The sequence below is a fragment of the Haliotis rubra genome, unplaced genomic scaffold (assembly GCF_003918875.1).
Source record: "Haliotis rubra isolate DU_JTF1 unplaced genomic scaffold, ASM391887v1 Scf77, whole genome shotgun sequence".
NCBI classification, from domain to species: Eukaryota; Metazoa; Mollusca; class Gastropoda; order Lepetellida; family Haliotidae; genus Haliotis; species Haliotis rubra.
Window position 1 is genome coordinate 2,393,225 of NW_025767490.1, and position 27,713 is coordinate 2,420,937.

The window sequence follows — 27,713 nt, forward strand, 5'->3', positions numbered from 1 at the left end:
CGTCACCAGGATATGAATGTCCTCAGATCTTTGTTAGCGGTAGTGTGAAGTAAGATCTGACTTCAATGAGATTATGTGCAATCTAAAACACCTCATCACTGTAACGTGGGGCATTTCAACTGTATACGTGATAAACACGTGATACCGAGTATTCGAGGTCAGGAAATCAAATTATCAAGTGGAACTTTTACCGATGTTAATTTGTACTTCTACGACGTCATGATTCCAAGGATGACGTCATAATCAACCACATCGCAGCTCAACAGGACTACCAAAATTGGTTAACCGGATACATATTGGTGGATCATTAAGGGCAGATCAGTAAGCAAAGCCTAACGAAATGTACCGGTATGCTTCAAATTTGGATTTAGAAGAAAACTGATCAAGAAAAGTATGTATACCCTGTGCTAAGTGAAAAAATGTAAAAACATTAATTATGTTAACATTTATTTAACTTATATTTTGCAACGGATAGACATCTAAACCTACTTGGATGTTCTATATATATTGACAGACACGAAAATTACACACTTGATAAAACACAGACGCAAAATTATAATCGTTAAAAGTCAACACAACGTTTCAAAAGATAGGTTTTGGTTTTCAAACTTCTCCTTGCTAAATTACCCAGAGTGGGTCCCTCTTCAGACGAACGATATGGGTCTGTAACTGATGCGCGTAGATGGAAATCAACAAATTCCATGATTCATCTTTTGTCAGATAAGGAAATGTTCCAGACATATCATTATCTTCAATTTTCGAAAGAAATATATATGCCTATAAGGTTGGTACTATTATTTTACATGGATGCCCACACCCATGCAATTTTATCTATCTAATATAGAAGCCTATCAATATTACTTACTTACCAAAGCTTTTTGCGCCCACGCTTGCACAATGGCAATAGTTAGTATTACATTTAACTGTGCAGTGACCAGTATTTCTTATTACAGAAAATGAACGGGTCTGCTTGCATCTAATTAAAAGATATGAATACATCCATTACCGGATCGATTAGTATTCTAATCATAGAATGGTTCGTTAATGAATATTTTGCTTCCAGTGCATGAGAACAAAACCACTCATAAATTGGTCTTTTAATTATAAATCTGAGAGTATTGGTTTGAATAGTGTTGGAAACGTTTTATCTCGGAAGTAATCAAAGTCACCGGCTTGCACTGTTGCATCAAGCCTCCATATCAAATATGTACCACAGCGAGTACAGTTTCCAGAATCTGATGCAGAAGTTGGCGCATCATCAATACCGGAACGAAAGCCAATACCTTCTGATCCATTATACACACGGTCTATTGATCGAGTATCGATCACTGGCAACCGGATCTCCTTAATGTCATCTGTGTTTATATAGCTGAACGTTTCCAGATGAAGAGGCCGAATTCTTCAGTAAAGAAGCACCAATCCTGCCATAGAGACTTCCACGGATCTGTTGGGGAAACATTCTGATTAAGACTGTAAAATTGAGTCGCAGATAAACCTTAGAAATAGTTTTTTTGTTTTAATACTTGACATGATAGTGTTGAAGTTACAGAGTTAGGATATGAGGAAGACAAATTTGTTTTCGGGTTGCGTTTGAAATCAATCTTCGGTCGTGGTGCCAGGAAGGATGTAGGTGAGTGCTTTTTTCTGGCAGTGGTAGCGTTAAGGTCAAGCAGTCTCTCTCGCATACCTTAAGGGATGATTGTTCGTGGGCGAAGACGCTTCCTCTAAACGGCCAGCCGGGAATAACCAAATGTTGGAAATTGCGCCCCTTTTAAAACAGCATTGTCAGGAATCGGTAATGGATAGTCTGGCACGGTACATTATGCCAAATAATGGATATTCTGAAAATATATGCCTTGAAAGCAAATACACTAAAAAGGGGTTTGGATCGGAAATATTCTAGACCTGAATACTTGGCACATGTATATTGATTTCTGTCCAAAAAGGTTCCAGTCGGTTTGGTGAAAGAGATGCTGTCATTATATTGACCAATATTTGAGTTTAGTTGTTTTGTCAACAATAAATTTTCATCAATTGTTTCGGGTCGGTGGGGTATCCTAGTAGTTAAAGCGTTCGCTCGTCACGCCTAAGACCTTGGTTCGAGTCCCCACGTGGGCACAACGTGTGAAGCACATTTCTGGTGTCTCCAGCCATGATGTTCCTGGAATATTGCTAAAAGTGGCATAAAACGAAACTCACTCATCAAATGTATCAAAATGTTGTAGCATTTCTGAGCGACGTCATCTTTGTCTCTGAGGTGAGAGTTCATGTTCAGAGTTCAAAACCTACACATAATACCCGTTTTTTTACAATGCCGATGTCATTTGACGATGTGACTTGCAGTTGATGTACGGTTGATTCCAATTGAAGTACTTTTGATTTAAATGGACTTGGCAACAATTGACTCAATCACGCAGAGCGATGTCATTTGACGATGTGACTTGCAGTTGATGTACGGTTGATTCCAATTGAAGTACATTTGATTTAAATGGACTAGGCAACAATTGACTCAGTCACGCAGGTCTTTCCTCCCACATGGGGTTGAAACGACGTGATGTAAGTGGGACATGTTCAAAGCGGTGTTAAACCAAACTCATTTACTCCAACTGGACGTGAACAAATACCCACCCATGCATATACACTTCGCTTGTTGTGACATAAACTTGAAATTTACGTTAAACTCCATTTCCCCTAAAGCCAGCTCCGGGGTCTTTCTTACGTCTCTAGCGTTTATCTTTCTTTAACGCGTCACTCATAAAGACTTTAGTGTAGATTTTATTAAATTAATCTTGAGGAAATCATTGTCTGTGAATCTAGATGTTCAAATTTCCCTTAGAAACACAATGCGCGTCATCATAGATTGCGTTATCTCAAAATATTTCAGTCACACGGGTCAATTCCACTTCGTTTACTACTTCTCCAATGCTGGTAGTTCAATATTACCCGGAAGATGTCACCTTGCGCCACGCACATCCCATTCATCCTCTTGTGCAGGTAATTCCAACCACTGTGTGAATGTTTGACAGAGATCCGTGCGACTATCTAATCTACCGACTATCTTACTGACCCACCAACATTACCAGGTAGCCATCGAGGTAGCCATTACATCGACTGCTGGATTTTGAGTAGCAAAAACATTTGTTAAAATCATTTGCGTTGCAGATACAGAAAACCCAAAATTGTTTGCTGCTGGGGTGTGCAGAAAGAAAATAATATTTAGTCGTATAAAAGCCACGTGGTGATTTAGGTCTATCTTGGTCGTACCATGGATGATCACCTGAGGCAAAACAACAAGCATGGCAAAGACGGTAATGATAGCATGGAACCACTCCATTATGTGACAAGGCTGGGCATATACTGACAAGGTGTTGGATAGTCCTCATTACATTCATTACATAATCTCCATTTCATATTTACATTTTGATGCAACGCCACTGGCAGTATCAAATGGGTCCTTGGCAGCAAATGGAAGGCCTGTTTCACTTTTCAGTCGGGACGGCTTCATCCAAGGAAGGACAGGGGCGGATACAGCTTTTTGAGAAAGGAGGGGATGCACACAATTGAGAAAGGTGGGGTGCACACTTCATTTTCACGAGAGTTTCAATGGTCATTTAATAAAATTTCAGGACAAAGGGGTGCGCACCCCTGCACCCCGCCTCTGGATCGCCTATGAAGGTCTCTACCGAGTTGCAATCATTCTCAACACGAGCCTTGTGATAACAGTATTATTTGCTAGACTATGTGGACGTTTCAAGTGCATATGATCCACATTGTCAAGCAGTAAACATGAAGTGTTTTTTCAACCTTGAAAACTGGCATTGTTTACAAATTACTTGAAAGAAATTGGTTTGTATCATAAACTGTAACTATATATGTGCATACATAATTTCTTGTTTTTGAAGTTCGTCTTATAGCCGGTGTTTTGATTGTGAATAATATTGGTATAAATACTTACTTAAATTGTAAATGTTATTGTTACAGCCAATGTATCAAATTGAAATTAATACTGAATTCTTAACATGTAATACATTAGAATATAATAAATTGCTTTTGAGTGTTGGTAACGGATTTGTGTATGGGTGTAAACTTGTTCTTGTCGCTGTTTGGCTGAAATAATGCCAATGCTACGTTCTATTTTAACTCACTCACTCACACCCTGCACTTCATCTCGATGTATTGGTCTTTGAGAACTCCTTCTGTGGAAAGACTGACGCTGTGCCGATTTCATAAGGGACTTCGTCTGTACCGTCAAGCAGCAGAGAGCCATCAACAAAATGCATTGGCACTGACATCCTCGCCTCGTTTAAAGAAACCGTTGAAGGTGACCCTTGCTTCCACCATGAGCTTTGACATGCTTCACACGAAGATCGTAAGACAAAGAAATGTGTGAAAATATAGTTCTATTCGAGGAGCCTCCACGTAAATCAAGCCACGCCCTCCGATTATAATTGGCAAATATAATTGATAAAGGAGCGAGGATGACGGGGCCTATTGTTCGAAATGATTCTTTGTGTGAGGGTGCTAATACCTCATCCCATAAACAACTTCAACAGAATAAGAAAAGACGAGTTAAGCATATGTATTTATGCCTTTTAATTTACTGCGAGGGTTCATCTTTGAACTGCATACTTTCTAAGTCTACATTTGTATTCAGCCCGATACCTTTCCTTTATATGAGAATTCTGGAGTCTGTTTCTGACCTGCATCCCAAAGTACGTATAGGCCTAACCTTCCACGAGATGGTCAATAATTCCCCCTGCAAGTAGACTGAATGATCTTCCCTCTTTTAACTTGCCACATTTCAGATGAGGACTGTTGCCTTTGGAGGGTCACAAGGGCATGCCAGTATCATTGAAAAATATAATAATCTTATTTTTTCAGTAAAGATTCTCCCATGGCAAGAAGTTCAAGGTCTTCCATATACAATATTCATGTCGTTTTTTCTAAACATTTTGTATGCTGGAGTATGAGCGAGTTGCTATTTGATAGCAGAGACACGACATAAAAACGACAATGCAAATCACTGATCCAACTGAAATATGAATTTTGTTAGGAAGTTATCAAAGTAATATCGGATTCCTGATGGAATGAATTGATAAATGAACAGTCAAAGCATTTCTGACCATTTATTAAACAGCGAGATAACGCATTGTTGGCTAAAAGCTATTGGAAAAATACATCATTTAAATACATTCTGTAGGTAATACTAATTGTGTGACACATAAATCTTTGAAGACCTCAGTAATCAATCAATTAATCATTTGGTACTTCTTAAACATCACTTTGATCCCTCTCAGCTGAATACAACAGTGTGGTTCACATCACGTAGACTTTATAGACCATAGCACTAAGGCATGATGCTGTAACAAAATACTGTTAATGCCAGGTCGATTCCAGTTGTGCGGAGTGTTCTACGATACTAATGCACGTATCTGGCCGTGTAACCATACTGTGTATTTCAGGACTACTCTTTTTGTGACGAGTCGTGACGGGAATAACTCCATCATAATCAGCAGCTGCTTTGGAAACAAACTGTCCATCACAAATTGCATTTGCGGGCTTTGTATTTCCCGACCTGCAGGGAGCCTCTGCAATGGAAGTCGAGTCACCTTTTGGAGTCAATCCCATTCTCAACTCGTCACTGCTGTACCATGCTTAACCACATTGCTAAACTCTACGCAATGAAATCTGGTAGCCTTGGCAAGACAACTGTCTTCTATTTTCAGAGTATTGGCATAAAGACGTGAGCTACATACACGTGTTCTGAAAAGAAGATTTGGTTTATTGTTCTGAGAGTGACTGCTCATTGTGCTCTCGACGTCTCGGGACGGGAAGATAACAATGTTATGCAGTTAACGTTATCCCTTGTGTAGCAAGTTAAATCACTTGGAAAGCCAAGACATGTTTAAGAGATGATTTGCATCCCGCAAGGCTATTGTAGTTTTTGCATTTTATTTTGCTGATGTGTATTTGATAGACATTTGGGAGACATTTTAATGTGATATGTCTGAGGGCAACACTTGTATGTGCAGTGACTTCACAAGAGGGCCATTAGACATATTGTGATGCCCATAGTTTACCATAACACTTCAAGTTTAAATAATGTAAGAAATATTAAACTTCATATGATGTGAAAGGCATTTTGCGACCTACAGAAGCCACTTTAAGACACACACAGGCTGCTGACTATGTAAAAGAGTCCAACAAACACCATTTCTATAGTCATAAGAATAACAGCTACAGGCAGAAACCATTCAATTTGTATGATTCCAATCATATCACGATCATGTGCAGATGAAGCGCTGGCAAATAGTGAATCTATAATACTCACACATATTTTTAAAGCATTATCCAAACACATCAGTTCTATCTAAGCAGGTCATTCTTGACATAATTGACAATCCTAAATTCAAACTTAATGATCATTGTCTTTCTCGATATCCACATCTCTGCAATTTCTTATGAATATTGCAAAACGTTGATTTCGCAAAAGTGAAAGTTATCTGAGTGAGTGAGATTTATTTCCACACCACTTTAATTTAAAATTCAAACAATATTACGACGGGGGGACATCAGAAATGGGTTTCACACATTGTACCCATGTAGGGAATCGAACCAGGGTCTTCGGTGTGACGAGCGAACACTTTAACCACTTGTCTACCCCACCGCCCCGAAAGTTACCTGAAGCGCGGACACACAATTTCATAAGTACTGGAGAGTGTACATTACATGGGAAGATGTTTGCGTTGATGTCAATGTCATTTCTAGGGATGATTTGTGAATGCCCACTCTTAACATGTCCGCTTAACGTCAGATTTATTTTGATGTTTTTGTCTACACTACCTCAATATCAGTTAAAAGTTACTCCAACGTTTATGCACATTTTGTGAATGGCAGGCGTTACCTGTAGGGAAGGCTATACCTACCATTATCATGAACACCTGGAGACATTATTGATTTTCGCTGTTCCATTCATAGAATTTCCACAGCAAGTGTTCCTTTTACACCCTTTGTTTCTTAGGATGTCAAGACTGGGTATTCTTTTGCGTTAACGTTCTGTAATAAAATATATATTGGAAAATGAATTCCACGATGAGTGACTCTAGGAAAAAACTTGTATTGAGCCTTGCTAGTGGGAAAAATAAGAATATGGGGTTCATGAAAATACACCTGTCAAATGCTCCTTTGTAGAGAACGGTACATCAGAAGATTAGATGTACTGTCCCAATAATGGCAGGAATCGGTAGGTGTTATTGTTCATCGAATCGCCTACAGCTTCAGTACTGGGTGTAATAACAATATCTCTCATCATTGGTCATTACATTATCAAGGAACTGGTATTTATACCAGGAGATGACGCTAATCTGCATAGCATGTGCCACTGTCGATGGGATTTGAACGTTTTTGTCGTAGTGGGATATCACATCAACTGGACAAGGGTGAGATAACGAGTTTGGTTGTACTTCGCTTTTACCAAGTTTCCTGGGATGTCACAGCGGGGACGCTTGAAATAACATTCACACATTTTAACCATACGGGGAATGAACAGCGAGGCTTCCACGTGACTAGCGAGGGCTTAAACAACAAGGCCCCTACAACTCGAACGTGGTCAACTGGGATTAATCTTCACTGGTACCTAATACAATCAGTATCAGGATTGACTCTCGGGAGCATGTTCAATATCATTACGAAAGCTCTCTTCTTACAATAGTGTTATTACAATTGGAAAGTTTTGCAATAGGCTTTCTCTAATTATCCGTCATTATTTAGAAGTAGAATTCAGAGAGTCAGATCTTAGTATGGTTTCAGATATACTTACAGAAAGCAGTTTCTCTAATCCATTATAATCAAAATAATTGTGTTCTTAGATTATATATTGCACATTTGAAACAGGTATAACAAGTGCATGTTCACGAAAAGTGGATACAAGTGGGATGTTTGGGTGTTTGTTGGGAGCATGATTTGGATTTTGAATGATTGTCATACTATCAGATGCTCATATAATTACTTACACGGCTAAGCCTCGTCGTGTTTTCAGTATAGAGGAATAGCTGAGAACTAATTTGCCTGACACGTTCATGTTCAACAACACACAATATGTCCTCTTCGGAGACAATATCTACAGTCGCAACACATATTAAGTTGATTTTGATATTTGACCTGTTGCTTACGCGTGACGTCACGTCAGCAAGACAACCATATTCTGCTAGTGTATCTATGGGATCGATATCAAACTGCCGCACGAACAGTTTGAATCTGCTTAGAGAGACATTTGTGTCAGAACAAGGCGCGACCGGTTGAGGAAGCTCAGCATCTGGGCCCGACATGCACTGGCACTTCTATTCTGCATCCTCGTTATCTCAAGACACGACCATGTTGATGTAAACAGCACCTGGGGTTGAAAACACAGGACTGGGGCTGAATTATGTATATATTTGAGCAGTCATGTGTCTAGGACGAAGGATTTAGCGACGCTTGTACTACCTAACAGAGTAGAAGAGAAATTATATTAAAGGCATCACTACTCCCGGGAGGATACAATCGTCGTTAATGTGAATGTCGTACTCTACCGTGAAATCATTCCAGATGACATTCTTCTTGTTTTCTTCTGTTATATTAACGCCACGTTGCAGTTTGTCGATGCCTGTCTACACTTTGCGCGTCTTATAAATGACTATCTGAGGCAGCACAATGTTGCTGTGTTGTCATAGCCAGACATTTCTCTAGATCTGTCCGCAACAAAACGTGTATGTGATGAGATGGAACGACGCCTACGACAGAATCTGAACGCGTCGTTAACGCCAGCTCAGCTTGTCCAATGATTGTTTGCCATTTAGAACAACTTTCCCTCTGCTGTTGTCAATTGTCTGGCGACTCAGTGCAACGCTGCTTTCGTTCCTGCCACATCCCAAATCAAACTGCAAACAGTAGTAAGTTTATCAATCGAAAACTGGAAAATGGATACCCCTAATGACAACGGTAAAGAAATGCACACATGGAACTTTTACCTTCTTAATTTTTAGACACTGAAGCCAGTTTTTGACTCCAATGACCACGTTGTATTCTTAATGTATCTCGAAAAAAAACACAGGAAAAAATAAAATGTAAAATGATACCTGTAAAAAAATACTTCTCGTTTGCCTGTCCTTGTTGTTTGTAGCAGCTGAGTGAGTGAATTTAGTTTTATGCCGCTTTGAGCAGTATTCAGCAATATGACCGATGGGCAACCAGAAATGGGTTTCACACACTGTGCCCACGTGGGGAATCGAACCCGGGTCTTCGGCGAACGCTTTAACTACCCGGCTACCCCATCGGCCTTTAGCTGCTGAACTGAATGAATGTAATACTGTTATTGACTTACAGTGCGTGACATATCGTAGTTTAGGTCAATTTGTAACTAAATTTGAAGGTTTTGCCAAACTGCTACTACTTTAACTACTACTGTTACATATACTTATGCTACTATTGTGATTATATATTCACTTAAGGTAGCTATAAACGATTGGAAACAATTCAATTACAATGCTATCAATAGCAAAGCTCAGCATTGACTTGAACTATTCATATTTGAACTTGGTCATACACTGCCATCGGGTCATGCAAAATATTGCTGCATCGACAGTTCGAGCTGTCGTAACATCCAGTATCGATATTTGCTTCCTGTATAACTCGTGGTGTCTCGTTATCTAACCGTCAACAAGGACAAGCATCTCCTGGAGCAGAACAACGGCTGTAATATCATCATTCAACATCACCTTCCACACGATTTTCCATTGACATCCCAGCCAAATCAATTAGTGCAGGTGGCTCAACAATATGTTTTATGAAACGAGTTTTTCATTTTAAAGCGTTCTTTTTAATGGACGTTATTAATCTGATAAATTGGGTGTTGACATTATTGGGCACGTGATTAATATTGACCAATAACTTAGATCAGTTGAAGTGATGCATGTTTTAAGGCCGTGGTTGAGTACGTTTATATTGCACTTTCATTATGGAAACTAGGGCAGTATCGATCAGTTAAATCATCACAAAATTCCGATTCTTTTGCTTCAATGTCTTTAGTTAATTAAGTAAAAAATAATGTGCATAAAGTCAATATCATTTACCAGATTTAATCATTGCATTCAAACATCGTGAATATCACATGGAACGCGATACAAAATTTCCATATCAAGGCTAATGAAATCTCCGGATTTCGTCACGAGTGTTGTTTCTTGTTCAAGTTCAGGCTTGTTAGGTGAGCTCGACAAACAGTTAGAATTCGTGACTCGAAACAAACTGTGTGTAATTTTAAAGAAACTAAGTCGTTACGACCTGGTAACAAAATACTTCAAAAACAGTTAATTCAATACTAATTGAAACCCTACGTCAGCGTAGTTTGTTGTTATTTGCTCATCACCCCCACATGCATTTGCGTCGAAAGCGCTACATATGCGGCCTTGTGAACTGGATTTAGCAGCTTGAGTAAGAGAAAATGACATGCGTGAAATTGCCGTTATCAAATTCCCATCTTCCACAGATCGAAAGTAATAGCAATGTTCAGGAAGAAAATTAAATTCTATTTGTGTGTTCTGTCCAATAACGGTCTGAGGTCTGTTGGCTATCTTTTCTCAATTTTTCCTGAAAGAGGATTTATTGCACAGTCAAGTGGATGTGTAAAGTGGAATTAATTTGTGGTGGAAACACGTTTCCTTCAACAGTTTGTTTAATCAATAGATCAACTTGAGTGCCGTCTATCTTTAGATCAATACCAAGGTAGACATGTATGTCATGCAGGTTTAATCCACTTACGAATGTTGATTCATCACACACAAACTGGTCATGAATACCTCGAAGCTAAAGAAGATTACGTCTTAAAGGTCATGACTTGAAGGACGTGGTTCAGCCTTTGCATCTCAAACATGGTGATTGACCGGGGTTGGCGAGAGACGTACAGATTCCCACTGAGTGTCTTTTGACTTCAAATGTATCAAGACGCGACGAAAATTGAGCTCCAGGGCTTGCCAGGTGTTCTTAACGACGAGTAGTGATATATCTAACATCTCTCAATATACGAAGGTGACTTTATATTCATCAACCAAAATCATTCTCCAACTTTCTTAGAAGAAAAGCCAGTGCTGTGAGTGTCAAAGCTGAGGGGACCAGCTCCAGTGATGACATGGTGATAAGGCATATGTTTCGGAGAAGTCGAAAATGAGTTTCTCACAACATAACTTTTCATGACGCCCAGCAAACATAACTAAGTATTTGTAAAGCACGAGCTTAATATATTTTTCATAATCATAGGTGTTTGTGAAAAGGTGCGCGTCAAATGCATGTCTTTAGCTCACACAGGACCAGAGGCTGTGCGGTAGCCTGGTGGTTAAAGCGTTTGCTCGTCGCGCGAAAACCCGGGTTCGATTCCCCACATGGGGGAAATGTGTGATGCCCATTTCTGGTGTCAACTGCCGTGATATTGTTGGAATATCGCTAAAAACGACGTAAGACTAAACTCACTCACTCGTTACAATTGTTCACATCTCAAACTTATCCTGATTGATTTACAATCTTTGTGTTGCAAACGTTTAAGACCTGCATCGCTATAGCCTCTCATCAGAAACTAAAAGCTGAAATACTCAAAGAGGCTTAAAAATAAACTGACTCACAAATTTAAAACACTCGAGATTCTAGGTTTTTTCTGTTATATTGGCTGACCTGGATTTTGTTTAGTCAATTAAAGTCATCTTACAAAACAAATATGATTATTGCCCAATCATCGTGATACTACAGTTTTAGATGCTGGTGTATTTGTATAGAAATCAATTGCAGCACTTTATATGTTTTACGACATCTTAAGGTTTAATAGATCTGCACTAGAAATGTCAGAGCTGCACAAACATAAAAGAAACGATCGACACGAAACATAGAAGTACAAAAATGAGGGCAAATGAATAAAATACAAATAATTGGGGATAATGGCATAATTTTATATGAGATCAACGTTTAATTGAATGTTTGAACACACTGTCATCTTGAAGGATGTCAATCATTACTAAAAGCCAATCGTCTGGGCATAAGAGTGAGTGAGTGGGTTAAATTTAGGAATATTCAAACAATATTACGCCAGGGGACACCAGACATAGGCTTCACACATTTGTCCATGTCGGGATTCGAATCCGGGTCATTGGCGAGACGAGCGAACGCTTTAACCACTAGACTAGCCGACCGTCCTTTGAACAAAATATTACCCTATTCAGGCCCAGATTGTTGAGAACAGTGGCAAAACCATCCAACCGCCATAGAGCAACATTCCCCCAATTACAAGTGGTGCAACAAGATGTTTCAGCCCTTAGTCTGGATACACAATATTGAATTCAACTGGTGCATGCGTCTTTGTCAACAATATTAATGACAAGGAGACAAATTATTGCAATATACGTTCCTTCTGAAAATATTTTGCCCGAAATAATTGATCAGATGAACTATGCTTGTCACGTGAATTTGTATAATATTCCGTATCATCCATTATTTTCGACACTGCGTTGGTATAAACAGACAATAACATTGGAACCATTGAATGGATGGTGTTGATAGCAATATGTCAGCTATTTCAGAATCCTGTCAGGCAAACCATTGCTTCATGTGTTATAGAACGTACTGCTCTCTGGGGATACGATGGTTCGTGAGTCACCCAGAATGACCACTAGATCCTTTGTCGCCTAATGGCGCAGAATTCGTATTAATCAAAGGTCCTTCCTCGTCAATAACAAACAAACAAACAAACACATATGCATGACTTGAAGGGACAAAAAGAATTCAGAAAGTATATAGAATGTCATTGAACTATTTTGATTGTGTGATGACCACTTGGTGATACAAGGTGTTTGTGAAAAGGTGCGCGTCAAATGCACGTTTTTAGCTCGCACAAGACCAGGGGCTGTGGGATAGCCTAGTGGTTAAAGCATTCGCTCGTCACGCCAAAGACCCCGGTTCGATTTCCCACATGGGTACAATGTGCGAAGCCCATATTTTGGTGTCCCCCGCCGTGATATTGCTGGTGTATTGCTAAAAGCGGCGTCAAACTAAACTCACTCACTTACTCACACAGGACCATACATATGACCCCAAATTATGATGCTATGTATACACTGTATTGAACCGAAGCGGAGATACAAGCGCATGTATTCATTTGCACGCAGCTGTGTCGGTTCGTTGATCCGCTTTTCTATTCAAGGCTTTAGCATCGATCACTCTCAGACATATCCTTCATCGCCAGATAGACACTATATCAGGATTAACCTACCTGTTCAATTACACGAATGTGCGTGAATTGTCTTTGTGAATGTACAAGCAGTATTTAGCATTATTCAAGCGAACCAAACCTTGTCCTCACTAGAGGAACAGGCACACCAACGTAATATTTTCTCAGAACTTGCTGACTCCTTTTGCGATAACTTGGTGTAATCATTCAATTTCAGTGACCTTTTTCATATAATTTTCACTACTACTTTGCTTTTAAACTCAATGCAGTCTGTTCAAGAACATTATACATATTCTTGGCTTGACGTTCTATATTTATTTATTGTAATCGAAACAACACTTTAAGACGTGACGTACTCATAGTAAAACAAATGTAAAGGGGACGCCAGAGAGCACCCAGATCGATCACCCAACGGAACAAAGTACACACGGTTAAAAAGGCAAAACTTCGGTGAAACCTTTGCGACAGGATAACTGAAAATCAGTGATGACACCAGGAGTAAGGTAAGGTATCTGTCAACTGCCGCCACTTAAAGATTAAAATGTTGATCGTGGATAGGCCTGATTGTAACAGCTTGCAATAGTTGCACTTCAGAATGGAAAAAATTCCCTGTCAAGTTATGAAATGCATGAAGCTAGTGAAAATGACTAAACTCAACCAACGTGAGCACCATCTCTGGTGAAACGTGAGTTACGGTATCTCAATTCCGAAGCAAGAAAGGGCTTCACTTTAACGTTCGTGTCCTTGGACAGAGGTAGACCGATCATCTCCAAATGTATAAGTCTCCAAAGTGGTCTAAATTTCCATTCCAAACGGAATGATCGTATGTCTAACAACTGACCCATAAGTTCAGAAACTCAAAAAGCAAACAATGCATGTCTGGGACAAGTCAGCTCATTATTCTAAAAGAGTACCCTGATTGTATTTTTCTAAATACATTCGTCTTCATCAATACGGGCATCATTTCATGAAAGAGGACAACAATGAACCATGACGTCCAAAGAATTGACCCTTGCTTCTTTCCTGATATACGCCCCTCCTCGATCCAAGCAAGTTTTGCTCCAGGCAATAGACTCAACGGATGGCCAGCCATGAACTGGGCTCGGCGACTGCTCGTTCAATTTCTCTGCTAACTCTCACTTTATTGACATGAGATAGTTACTTCATCATAACAGTCTCCACCATGTAACGATTTCAGTCAGGCTAATCATACACCGTGATTTGGATAATGGTGTTATTATGCATAGAAAGTCACCAATGCATGGTAATATCCTATAAGCTTTTGCTCACCAGACATCAATATCCTGACTGAGAACATATCTGTGGTTATAGATTTGTGTAACACGGCTCCAGATCTATTTGTCACTACCACGAATTACTGAGCCGGGAGGGTTCTTGTATAACTACAGCATTAGGGAGGGTTTAAGTGGAGGGGCAAGGACTTCTGTCTGCATGGCTGTTATATGGGCATTCAAAGGCCGATCCACCGGTCGCCCCACGAAGGTCAATAGACGTTAACTCGGTAGCATGAGGGTTAGTCATTTGCTGCCAGGCGCTATAAATGAGGTTTTATTACACACAGTCCAACTACTGCTTCCATGTAGGAGTGACAGGAGGAATTAGCTGTAATTCCAAGGTTGGCAATAATTTGATAGAGGAAGGTTCTGGAGTGCTCTCTGGAGTTTTCCAGATTGCTTCCGTGATCTTGATGTTGACCTTCCGGAGAGCATTAATGTTGTATTCTCCAATCTTATTCCGTCTATACCCAATATAACATCTCTCACGTCACTTGCCACCTACCCATCCACCTCTAAACAACACATTTTCCTTCACACACACAAGAGAAAGGTCTCCTTCAAGGTTGCAGCGGATATATTGTTTAACCCCAAGTCCCACATTTTACATCAGAGTCAGATAACATTAAAGACATTAATCTCCATTTACAATCTCAACTTACAGTCTCTGTGGCTTGGAAGTCTAAGAGATCTAAGAAAGTTCGAAAAAGTTATTTCCCCATGCTAGACCAACGTTTGAACGCGTCTGATGATACAACATACAAACACACCCTTCGTGTTTCTTTAGATCCTTGAACACAGAACTTCAAACCACATCATTCCGTACCTAACAAGACTATACTATTACATGAAGATCTTGATAGACGCGGAAGCCTCCTTACACTTCCAATCTAGCCCTACTTAATACAGAAAATCGTCTGGTATATATGCATCACAACTGTGGCATCTGAACGCTATCATATACACAGTATTGACGGTTGTCTGTTACCCGGGGCTCTGGACCACTTGACTCGAATAGCGATGGCTTTACACAAAAAACCCTCAGTACAATTTTTCAATACCTTCCAATTAAACCACTTTAGGTGTTATACGTAGACTGGTGGATCAGTTGAAATGACTTTTGGTGAAAGTTTGGCATGTTTTGAATGTGCTAGTTTGGAATGGAAGTCTGCAGGAACTTTCTTAATGACAGCCGTGCAACATGAAGAGCACTGACGGTCTGAAAGGGCCCTTCTCTGAGTATTGCAAATATTGCAGCAGCAATCGTATTGCAAAGTAAACAAGCTCTTCATGGTCGCATGCAAGGAAGATATCTATTTACCGTTTTTGAATGTGGTTTCCAACGTCACAATAAAATAGCTTCATTGAACTACTTTGGAATATATTTGAAAATAATGGCTGATATACCCAGTTTGTCTTCCTTATTTTTTGTTGTTGATCGAGCAGTGACATTCACTCGTTTGGCAAGGAAGCTGTGGTAAAGTGACCTGCACGGCTCCAATAATTAGCTTTTTTTCTTTCTTCTTTTTTTGCCACACGTTTCATGCCTCACGCTGAACTTGTAATATTGGCATTCGTGCCACAAAATCCCAAGGAAAATATCCTGTGTATGGATGAGCATAGATAATTGATCCCAAACATCCCATAAGATCGAACAATGCACAATACGACCGTGACCCTTGCCTTGGAAGTCTGAGTAAACTGGGGCGGTGCTAAAGCGTTGTCTCGTTACGCCGAATGCATTTCGCTACATGAATACAATGCGTAAAGCCCATTCTTGTGTCCCCGTGATATTTCTGAAATACTGTTAAAAGCGGCCTAAAACCATATTTACTCTGTCAGAGTAAACTGCGCTGGTCGAAAACTAGTCATACTTACTCCTGGAGATGGGAATATATTTTTATTGGCGCGTACCTTAATGTGCTGAGAGTAAATTGTGTTTGTTTCACGAACTCTGACTTTGGCTTGCTTGATGACAGAATTCTTTCCCATCTTCGATAAAGGTTCATAAGCACTTGTAGAACCATATCGTAGCAAAATGCACAATCAAATCACTGGTTAGATGATTCATACCGTTTGATTTTACTGCCATGTTCAGGTTTAATTGGGGCGGTAGGGTAGCCTAGTGGTTAAAGCGTTCGCTCGTCACGCCGAAGACCCGGGTTCGATTCCCCACATGGGTACAATGTGTGAAGCCCATTTCTGGTGTCTCCCGCCGTGATATTGCTGGAATATTGCTAAAAGCGGCGTAAAATCATACTCACTCATTCACTCACTCACTCACTCAGGTTTAATTAACACTTATACAATGATCCATACTTCATCTATATCAATATTGGTTCTATATAAATTCTAATAGGGATGAAATATGTCTCCATTCATACACATCCTTCTAAACATGTTGTCGATAAATACATATTTATTTAAGTAACTTCATAATACAACTGCCACTTTGCTTCCTGGCCATGCGTGAATTCATTTGGCCAACATGTGGTGTGGCGGTGAGGTGAGGTGTGCCTCGCCTAATTAATGTAAGGAAGCCGCGTATGACCCACGGAAGTCGAATTTGCTCTACTCTGTGCGAACCCTACCCTTGCCTGACAGTGAAGAAGTGTGTGGAGCACGGGGTCAAACTGCATGATGTAAAGTGATCACTGATTGGTCTTAGTACACGCTGGTTCCGCTCTCGAAAATTGCCCGGGATGTAAAGTGATCACTGATTGGTCTGAATACACGTCGGTTCCTCTCAGGCAGGAACCAGCCTGTCGCTTGCTTCGTCAGACAATACGTCACCTTACAAAATGTTTTATGTGGAACACAATTCCAAATTCGACGCATCAGTGACAAAATTATGTCCAGTGCTTTTCTCAACTGTGACTGGTACCAAATGTACCCTTTTTCTCCTCAACTGCCCCACAGACCTGTCTTTGGATATATTGGTGACAGCTGCCACGTTGGTGCAGGACACCGACACCGAACACCTGGTATCACAGTGATCACTCACAGTGGTATCTCACATGGACTCTTTGTTTAACCGAAATGTCCTATGAATATGGAAATCATGTTGTCACTTTTAATAACAAATGGCGTATTCACTTGTAATAGAGAAACATAATTACAAACTTGCGAGGCACTGACGAAGGTCTATATAATGCTTATCATTAGTATAGTCGACCAGATGTTTACAAAATGAAGTATTCAATATACGCTTGAAACGTCATTTGCAGTGTATCACAATATCATGTATTGGAAGAGTTGATTAAGGGAAATCTCATTTAGATAACGCATGAATGAGGTTTATCCTTCAGTTTGTTGGGCATAATTTCCCAATTAAATAAACGACCGCTTGTTGGGCATAATTTCCCAATTAAATAAACGACCACTCTTCCCGCTAAGAGGATAAATACCACGTTATCAGACTTGTCCATGTTGACTTCGAAAATTGTCTTTGGAAATGAAATAAGTGTTTTCAGTGTGGCGTCACTATTATTTATCCTCTACGTTGCCGCATGCCGAATTAACTGCAGTTGTGTAAACATTGAATACAAACCTGCTTTTACATTATTACATTATAATGTAAAATCATCACACTGAATTGCAACATCAATTGCAAATTATTTTCAAATAATATAAAATCAAAAGCTGCAGCTTTTTCATTGCTGAAGCCTACTTTGGAGGCACTGGTACCGTATGTTGTAAGGTATACAACACCCTCCATGGTAACAAGAAATCAGTTATTAAGCAGATGGTACAATTCCGAAAACCCCATGAACAGGTGCTTGTGAATCACCATAGAAAAATACTGATACCACATGTCAGAGGACAGGTGAGAGTTTTCTGCCCCCTTCCTCCCAAACACATGCAAAGGCGAGCAAACTGACCACCTAAAAACAAACGTATGGAACATATGGTACAGGTCAAAGTAGGAAATTTGCATCATATATAATTCGTACCACTCTCTACAGCTTGTTCAGCTTGACCTGATCAAGTGAATACTAATGCATTGCGTGACCGTGTCACAACTGGTTGGGTCTATTATAGTGAAGGGGTGCACCTTTGTCAGTTCATTGTCAACAGCCGAGACAAGGTCGCCGTTTGACATCTCAGTGTCGAGAAATCGTCAGCAATGTCCTTACTTTCTTTAAAAAGGAAGCTAGAGATGGTTTAATGTTTCCGATTCGGGCTTTTAGGCATTAATAACCTTCTCTGCTCCCTTTTTAATGAAGTTAACTTGACCTGCCTTTTGACCTTCCGGGTCATGCATATGTAGAGTAGCTCAGGTCAAGCTGAACAAGCTGTACCTTATCCACATGTTCGCATTGTCATTGATTCTGGACATCACAATGCCATCAACGATGAATTGAGATAATATTCCAGGTTACCGAAGTTATGCAGTCAATTACCCTCCAATTCAGTTCAAACATTGTAACCGAAGGCTGCAGCTGGTTATTAATTGAATTTAACAGTGTTATAGAAGGTTGTTATTTCATGATTGTAACAGCTGGCTCACTCAGACTCATCAAAAATGCATCGAATATCATTTATAATGTCCTACTGTGAGCACGGAACATCGGAAGTGAGATCTAGTCTATATAATCAACAAAACACCCATCCACTCCTCACAACATTAATGTTTAATTAACTATTTATTGATAACGAAATGCAAACTAACACTGGCCGATCGCTTGGCGAAATAACGAGGATATTGGAGAAATATGCCATCGCAGCCGTATTGCGACAATACGTGGGGTTGGTGTTAACCGCAAATGAGCTATGCCAATTGCTGATTGAGTGCACGAGATTTAAGGCTCATGACTCTCCTGTACCTTTCACGAAGAATGAATAATTGTCTCCGTAAATGCCACTTTTTTCTCAATCACAAAAATAGTATGGTCGCATGGATATACGCATCCTATTCATCATTTAATCAATTTGATGAATACGACACTTTGTATTAATTAGTTGATTTCTTCATGTGCACGGGTTGCGCGGGAAACTTTATGACGTCAATCATTGACGTCCGGACTGACGTCATATGTGTTCATTACTTTTACACCGAATACATTACCGATAACACGTATACAATAACCATCGCATGTGTTATAGCGTACTGGATGAGAAGTGTTGAATGAACATCATTCTTCATGAACATTTCCAATCTGAACACAAACAATACCTAATGTCTATCCAAGGGAAAAACGTTGAATGTTATCAACACTGGAACTTGAAGACGCCATAGGTAGAAAGTTAAACGGATATTGTGACGGTCAATATTCATTTTTGTGATAAAACTTGCCTGGTCCAGAACAATTGTCCAACAACCTGTTCTTGTTCAACTACATCGGCAGCTGGCCAAATGAATCTGGTTAGAAAGAAAGTACAGCAGTGGATCGTGCTTTCTTGTTTTGTCATCGTCAACGACACCTCGACATCATTTATCAGGGGTCTAAACTCTTTGATTGCCTTAAGGCCTTATCCCATCCCCGCACACACACACCGCCGAAGACCTGGGTTCGAATTCCCATATGGATACATGTACAATGTATGAAGCCAATGTCCGCTGCAGAGGTACATGTAGAATATTGCTAATAGCTGCCCGTAAGGTTTGAACAGTATTGCAGTAACACTTATGATGTACAGAGTGCTAACTATGAGACAGCACGTAAACATTTTACTCTTTGGTGAAGCCAACGATCAAGTGTAGGTCTGATAAACCTGGGTTTTATTCAGTAAACATAGATCTGTGTTTCAAACCCCTGTATCAGCAGATCCTGGCACGACTATGCGACACAAACACGGCACATTAGACCACAGAGCCAACGGCGACTCCAAGTTATTCCTTAAACGTTACCAGATATAGAATTTGTGACATCTAGTTGAAACCACTACAGGTCAAAGGTATTGTTACACATATGACAGGACAGAAGCGAGAAACGAAATCCTAGTAGTGAGTCACGCAAATCAGAACCTCTTTTATACAAATGAGTAACAGACTATATCGTCAGAACGTGTACATATGTAAGTGTTTGTTCATGAAACAGTGTCATTGTCCTGCAGTTTTGATGATAATCCAGGCGTGTACAACACACCCTTCTCAGAATTTACTTATTCAATTCACAATAAATAATTAGGCTTTATTTATACATGTAGCCATATACAACATTCCTATGTTGCTTTTAACACAACATTATATTAAAATAATATTCTTAAAACAATATGGCAGTATGCTCTGCTACACTCGCATATGTACATTGGCAATTGTGGTGATCGATTATCTATCTACAAAAGCGATCATATGTATGGAATAGGACACACATGCCATCTGTGAACTGGTAATTGGCAATTTATTCATAAAAACATAATTTAAGTATATTTTGTTTTGATAAGCAATATTTATTATTGCAACTATTAATAATGCATTCATGCATGCTCAACACTTACAAGACAACAACTGAGAATTGCCGTATGTAGCCAGTATTATTCGTGTTTATAGATATGTTCCTAAACGAACAACAATGCATGGGATATATGTTTCAGAATGTTTATGAAAATGGCAGGTAAGCACAGACCGCCTTATAAGAACAGGTTCTTGAAAATATAGCTAGGAATCCGAGGTTTGGAACGAGTAAAGGTTGAAAATTTGCTTATAGGGGAAAAGACTCACCTTTCTTTATGGGTCCCATCAAAGCTAGCAAATAGTCTCTACAGTATTCCATGCTCATGTTGTGGTACATTGTAGAATTCCCAACGTTTGTGGTTGTAACAGCCATAGTAAATGATCCAGAGAAATGCATACGCTTGTTTAGCAGGCCTGGATACGTCTCTTCATTCACCCAGTCTTCTCGCCGTTGTGCCAGTCATAAATATAAGTCGATGCATTTATCTTGAAGGTATCGTGTCCCGTTTTAAAGGCGCAATCAAGGGAGTGGCGGTTATTGGTCGATTGGAGTTCAGCATATTAAATGAAATGCTACTTCATTGTCCTCGATCCATATGTTGGCAGAGAATGTAAGGTCGCGTCAAGCATTTGCCCTTAATCCCTTGCCATAATCAGTGACTGTCGTTAGAGGTACTTCCCCTGTGATCACGGCTTGTGTTCAGCCATCAGTAGCTGAAGCACGTACGGTGTATCCGGGACTGTTATGTGTGATAGAACGCCGTGTGTCATTTATAGTCGTTACATGCATATTAAAATCAGCTCGACGCTTGTTCTTTTACTAATTATAAACACCTGAAAGAGTTTGGAAAATACGAAAATAGAGATATCAGAAATCTTGAATATTGTTTTCAGATTATTCCTTTTGTGTGTTTTTTTAGATTATTTTTTCGGATTCGATATTTATATTTACGAATTCTAATATGTATATATTTTCTACTTACAGTGGTCTGGGGCTTTCATATATAATTGTATGGTTTGTTTCTATTGGACGTTTTTCTTGAATTTGTAGAAAATAGCGAAAATAGAAGTTGATATTAAATCGAATGTATTCGTGGTGTGCTACTTTTGCATACGCCTGATTTGCTATTTTGTTAAAAGGCCAGTTTGGGAGGAAATGTGTCGGTAAAACAGATAACGAAACTTGAAACTGAATTAGCCTCAAAAGGATTCCCAGCAGTGTGCTGTTATTCTGTGCACTCAGCTATCGCAGCGACATGTACGCGTCCAATAAACCAATATGAAGCACAACACGGACGGACAAAGACCTTGCCATGGAACTAAAGCCCCTTTCCAATCTTCCAAAGAACATGTAATGAACGCTAGTTCCAAGATGTCCATGTGACGAGAGATCGTTAATTCAGCCATTTCACTGAGCTTTACTAGTAATTCAATATCTCGATTGAATGTGATTAGTTTTAGGATTAGTTTTGTTCAGAGGTATATGTATGTAGGTATTCTAAATGTTTTTGGCTTGGAACGAATGTGCTTTTGAAAATAATTGGATGAACGTCAAAACCCTTTCGCCTGGAATGACATTTCACATCAGGAAAATGCTTTCAATGGTTAATTTAGTTTCAAACTGAGTAATCTTTTCTTTACTGCCAAATGATGCTTTATCTCAAACCAGCCTGGCAGTGAAATATGAACATAACTTTATCATAGTTGGTTTTGAATATTCTGGATAGTAAATATTCAATGTAACGGGCCTATTTTGTCCGAACAAAAACCTCAATATAATCTTATCCCAGTATAAATGTTTTGCAATGATATTTTATTCTTTGCCTATTCTGGCGATGGGGTAACTTAAAGCGTTTGCCCGTCACGCCGAAGACCCGAGTTCGATTCCCGACATGGGTACAATATGTGAAGCCCATTTCCGGTGTCCCCACCGTGATATTGCTATCATATAGCTAAAATAATTTTGGGTAATACTAAACTCATTCACTCATTCTTTGCCTGTTCAGATTATGAAACTAATTTGGTTTATGTATGCCATTGACCCATTTGTGTACATCGCTGCTGATGTTGTCAATCACTGGATTGTCTGCTCCTGTATGCTCGGTTACAGGCAGACGTCGGTCACATTGGTTCAATAAGGCTGAGCTTGACGTTATGCACAAAAACAAACGACACGTATTTGCCAAACATATTTCGAAAATGTATCTATTTCTTGTTATCGTACTGCCCAGCAGCAAAATGTCGATGGTGTTTAAGCCTGCTTCCTCCCAACCTTATCTTAAGGCGGTGAGTGCACGTAGCAAACAATCCTTTGAACTTAAATCACCAAACAGCTTGTCTAAAATTGATGCACCGGATCACATCATTGCGGGGCAGTGGGGTAACCTAATGGTTAAAGCGTTGGCTCGTCACGCCGAAGACCCGTGTTCGAATCCCCACATGGGTACAATGTGTGAAGCCCATTTCTAGTGTCCCCCGCCGTGATGTTGCTGGAATATTGCTAAAAGCGGCGTAAAACCAAACTTTTTTAATTTTATCCAGGGAGTTCTCGCTTGTTTTTATCTCCAAACATATAAGCCCGAACATATTCGCGTCTAGACCGGACAAACCAGTGATTAATAGCATGCATAACAATTTACCAATTCGACAAACCACCCAATCATTTGAGTCCCCTTTGAAGACAGACATAACTTGGGGGCTGAATCTAATCCAGTAAAGATTCCACGTTAAGGGACGACTGACTGACTGACTGACTGAGTTTGGTTTTACGCCGCTTTTAGCAATATTCCAGCAACAACACGCCGGGGGACACCAGAAATGGGCTTCACACATTGTACCCATGTGGGGATTCGAACCCGGGTCTTCGGCGTGACGAGCTAACGCTTTAACCATTAGGCTACCCGACCGCCCCGTTAAGGGACGAAGGACAACGCCACATTCCAGCTTTGTCACGGCTGCCTGTGAATAATCGAGACGGAGACCGACAGCTCAGCAGAAACGCTCCATGCCGCCGTGGTGCGATGGTACAAAGTTAATTAAGTAACAAATACGCCAGGCATGAGATACACACAATGTGATCATTGTCATCAAAATTCACTTTAAAAAAACCTAATTGAATGGGATTAACAGACATTTCCCTTTGGGAAATTCCAAACTGATTCCGCTGCGTCAGTGCAGTGCAGTATGGACCTTAGATTTCCATGAATAATGTGAAATAAACATAGTTTTTGCATCATTTACGTAATTCGCTAAACAAAAAGGCTTCCAGGAATGTAATTACTAATTACAAAGTATTTGGCAGACTCAGCGTTGCTTGTAATGCTGCTGTATAACTATGTATAACATTGTAACAGCTGGGTCATCGGCATTGGCATAGTCTTGCGTCAGTCATGAAGATGGTTCAGAAGACCAAGGGTGCAGTTTTAGATTTGACAACACACATATGCATCATATGTTTCGGTAGTGTTCTTACGGGTGTGATAGGAAGTTTTCGGAAGTAATTGTTATATTGCACTCACTAGACAAAGGTGATGGCTCTAAACAAAGTGGGTGTCTGAGTGACTTAAACAGTGAGTGAGTGAGTGAGTTTAGTTTTACGCCGCACTCAGCAATATTCCAGCCATATGGCGGCGGTCTGTAAATAATCAAGTCTGGACCAGACAATCCAGTGATCAACAGCATGAGCATCGATCTGCGCAATTGGGAACCGATGACACGTGTCAACCAGGCCAGCGAGCCTGACCACCCGAACCCGTTAGTCACCTCTTACGACAAGCATGGGTTACTGAAGGCCAATATTTTAATCCGGACCTTCACGGGTCACTTGAAGAGCATTTGTGGCATCATGGCGCGTTAGTGTTAGGGAAAGACTCAAATGAAGGATGTCGTGAACAACTGTTTGTGAAACCCATGATTTATGACATTGTGACGGGGAAAGACTTACGTGACAATATCGTGGACAACTTTTGTGAAACCCATGAATAATGACAATCTGACGGGGACAGTCTTACGTAACGAATGTTGGGTACATCCTTTTTAAATGAATGACTATTGGCATTCTGGAAACTAGTGTCCCTTCGTCAAAGCAAGGACGTACGTAATGTAAGTATGATTCTACGTCACTGAACCGTAAAGAAAGAAGCCTTGAGCCGAAAGGTAATAAGTTCTAGTTTTCTGTCAAATCTGAATCTAACCAATAACAGTTGAGTTGTGTTGATTAGGAATATCAAATGATATCAAGAAACGATCAGTAGAAATTATCCATGTTTGAAACCAAACCACCTTTGAACTGAAACTGCTACGATAGAATTTTGCTTGAATGAAAGATGTTTTGCGCTAGTTCATTGTCTTTATTGGTCCAGCTGTAGTTACCGTTTAAGTGTCTGATGGTCGCTGAATCCTGGTTTGTCAGAACCCTTCCATGCATGTCGTCTAAGGAAATAGTTAGAGATCTTACATCCTGAAATAAGATACAATCACTCTACCACGCTTTGAACAAGCGACTGCCTTTCAGCTGACATTGCTCAACTACAGGGAAAGCGGCTACTTGGACATTCGAGACTGGTACTAGACATGCTATTTACTTCTGAATCATTCACATCAGCTTCAGATGCAGACCCATCTTTAAGGTAGATAGATATACCAGTACTATTTTGGATGGCTATATTGTTCCCTGAAATAAGTCGTAGCCCAAAGCAAGACGCAACTTTTCTTTAGGACAGAATGCATGGATGACTTATTGGATGATTGGTCGGAACAGTGAGGAGATGGAAGAAGTATCATATTACTAGACATGTGGCTTCGATTAGTATATTTAGAATTGTGAATCTTACAAAGAAGAGTCTTGGGTCTGATCGCAGATGTGTATCGATGTACAAATAAGTAAATCCTTCCACGGAACTCAGATTGATTTCTTTTGGTGCGTTTCTGAAAAAAATGCTTGATTAATTGGAAGTGAGCCCAGCTTTTTCAATGCATGTTTATCTCGAGGCGAAGTGACAAATGGAAACAAAAGTTTCCATTTCGACTGTTGCAGTCGAGAGTCAATGAGATTGAAACAATAATAACATTATTTTTTTCACGGCCACCTTCGAATTAAATTCACTTGACATCGAATATTTTATTTAGAGTTTCAAGACGTGCCTATTTTGTCTCAGACGTTGAGGGAAATTGGTTTTTAGGAACACATAACACATTATTTTCTGGCCATCTGGCTTTCCTTTGCACGATTTGATATTTCTTTCTTTTACGAGGACGCATTTTTTTGTCAATCATCATAGGGACCAGATTGTGTTTGTTCTTGTGCAGAGCATGGTGTGATCTGGTAATCATTGAATACAAACATTCACCTTTGTTTGTTAGCACGTTCTCTTTGGCTTAGTAATCTAATAAACGTTGACTGATATGGTCACCTCCGACACAACAGAAAGGCTGTTTGAAGGGATCCATTTCGCAAAGTCCCTCAATTGGTTACTCGTCGGTCTAGTTCGTGAACAATCCTCAGCGATGATCAAGGTAAATTCAATACTTATTCTTTGGCTTCACCTAACTAGTGAACGTACCCACACATACTCACAGACAACACAGATAACAGAAATGATGGGATTCCATATCCAACTCGCCACGAACAAGTACATTTGTGTTGACTTCAAAACTCTGAGCAAGGTAAACTTCTATATCTAATTTAAAAGTCGATAAAATTATGGTTGTGAAGATTAAGTTAAACCGAAATCGTAAGCAGCATAAGACAAGTTGCATGTTTGGAACATGAACCCTGACGGATGACACGATTAGAATATTCATGTTAAAATACCCAGCAAATTATTTAACAGTTGAAATCCAAACAGCATTTGACCTCTTATATTTGCAGCTGATTTCGCTTGATGAGATCCAATTAGTAGTGAGTGATCGAGTTTAGTTTTACTCCGCTCCAATTAGTAGGGGCGGTGGGGTAGCCTAGTGGTTAAAGCGTTTGCTCGTTACGCCTATGTTCCGGGTTCGATTCCTCACATTAGTACAATGTGTTAAGCCCATTTCCAGTGTCCCCCGCCGTGACATTGCTGGAATATTGCTAAAAACTGCGTAAAACCATACTCACTCACTCCAGTTATTACATGACTGTTTACGCCACAAAGAGCCATTGTAGTAAGATCATATTTATTCATCTGGAACGATTAGGACCATCTACTTCAACACAAAGCATCCTTCTAAGTGATGAGTCTTTTCGGAAACATCACTGATAACGACACAAAACGGATTAACACGGTCAAAGTCTACATGTATATAATGCATCCAGTTCTACTTCATTACAAAACAGCTGTTATGGTGATTCTTGAAATGTTTAATGCAGGGGCAGTATTCTGCTATAGAACAGAATGATGAGGTATAAAACACGGCTGAGTATCGTACACTGGCAGAGCATGAACAGGCACTAGTTTCGACCGAAACCAAGTAACTCAATATAAAAAATTACTCGAAATCACAACAGCTTGTTAACCAGATTGTTAACTTTATAAAACTAAAGTATGACCTTGTTAATGCAATATCCTTCTCCCAAAAGGATTAATTCCAAACCCTCCATGCTGATCTTAGTTTCACTTAGAGGTCTTTCGCTACATTTTTAAGGAATCAAATCGCTTTCTTAATCATTTGAAAGACATTTACATCGAACGCGAGGATACGTCTTATCACAACACAACGGATTACGGAAAGTCTCAGGGGGAATATTGATATTGAAGCCATTTAATGTCAACATTTGTTTTGCAAGTTGCCAGTCCCA

The 27,713-nt window shown here is 39.8% G+C and overlaps 1 protein-coding gene across 1 annotated transcript in view; it reads right to left on the reverse strand.

The window, feature by feature from the left end:
• The window catches only part of LOC124260619 (corticotropin-releasing factor receptor 2-like), a 177,224-nt gene extending 155,561 nt beyond the window's left edge, over positions 1-21,663 (reverse strand). The window contains exon 1 of the mRNA XM_046694940.1: positions 21,203-21,663. Within this exon, the coding sequence (XP_046550896.1) occupies positions 21,203-21,332 (130 nt within the window). The 5' untranslated portion in view covers positions 21,333-21,663. The remainder of the gene's footprint in view (positions 1-21,202) is intronic.
• Between the last annotated feature and the right edge of the window lie 6,050 nt (positions 21,664-27,713).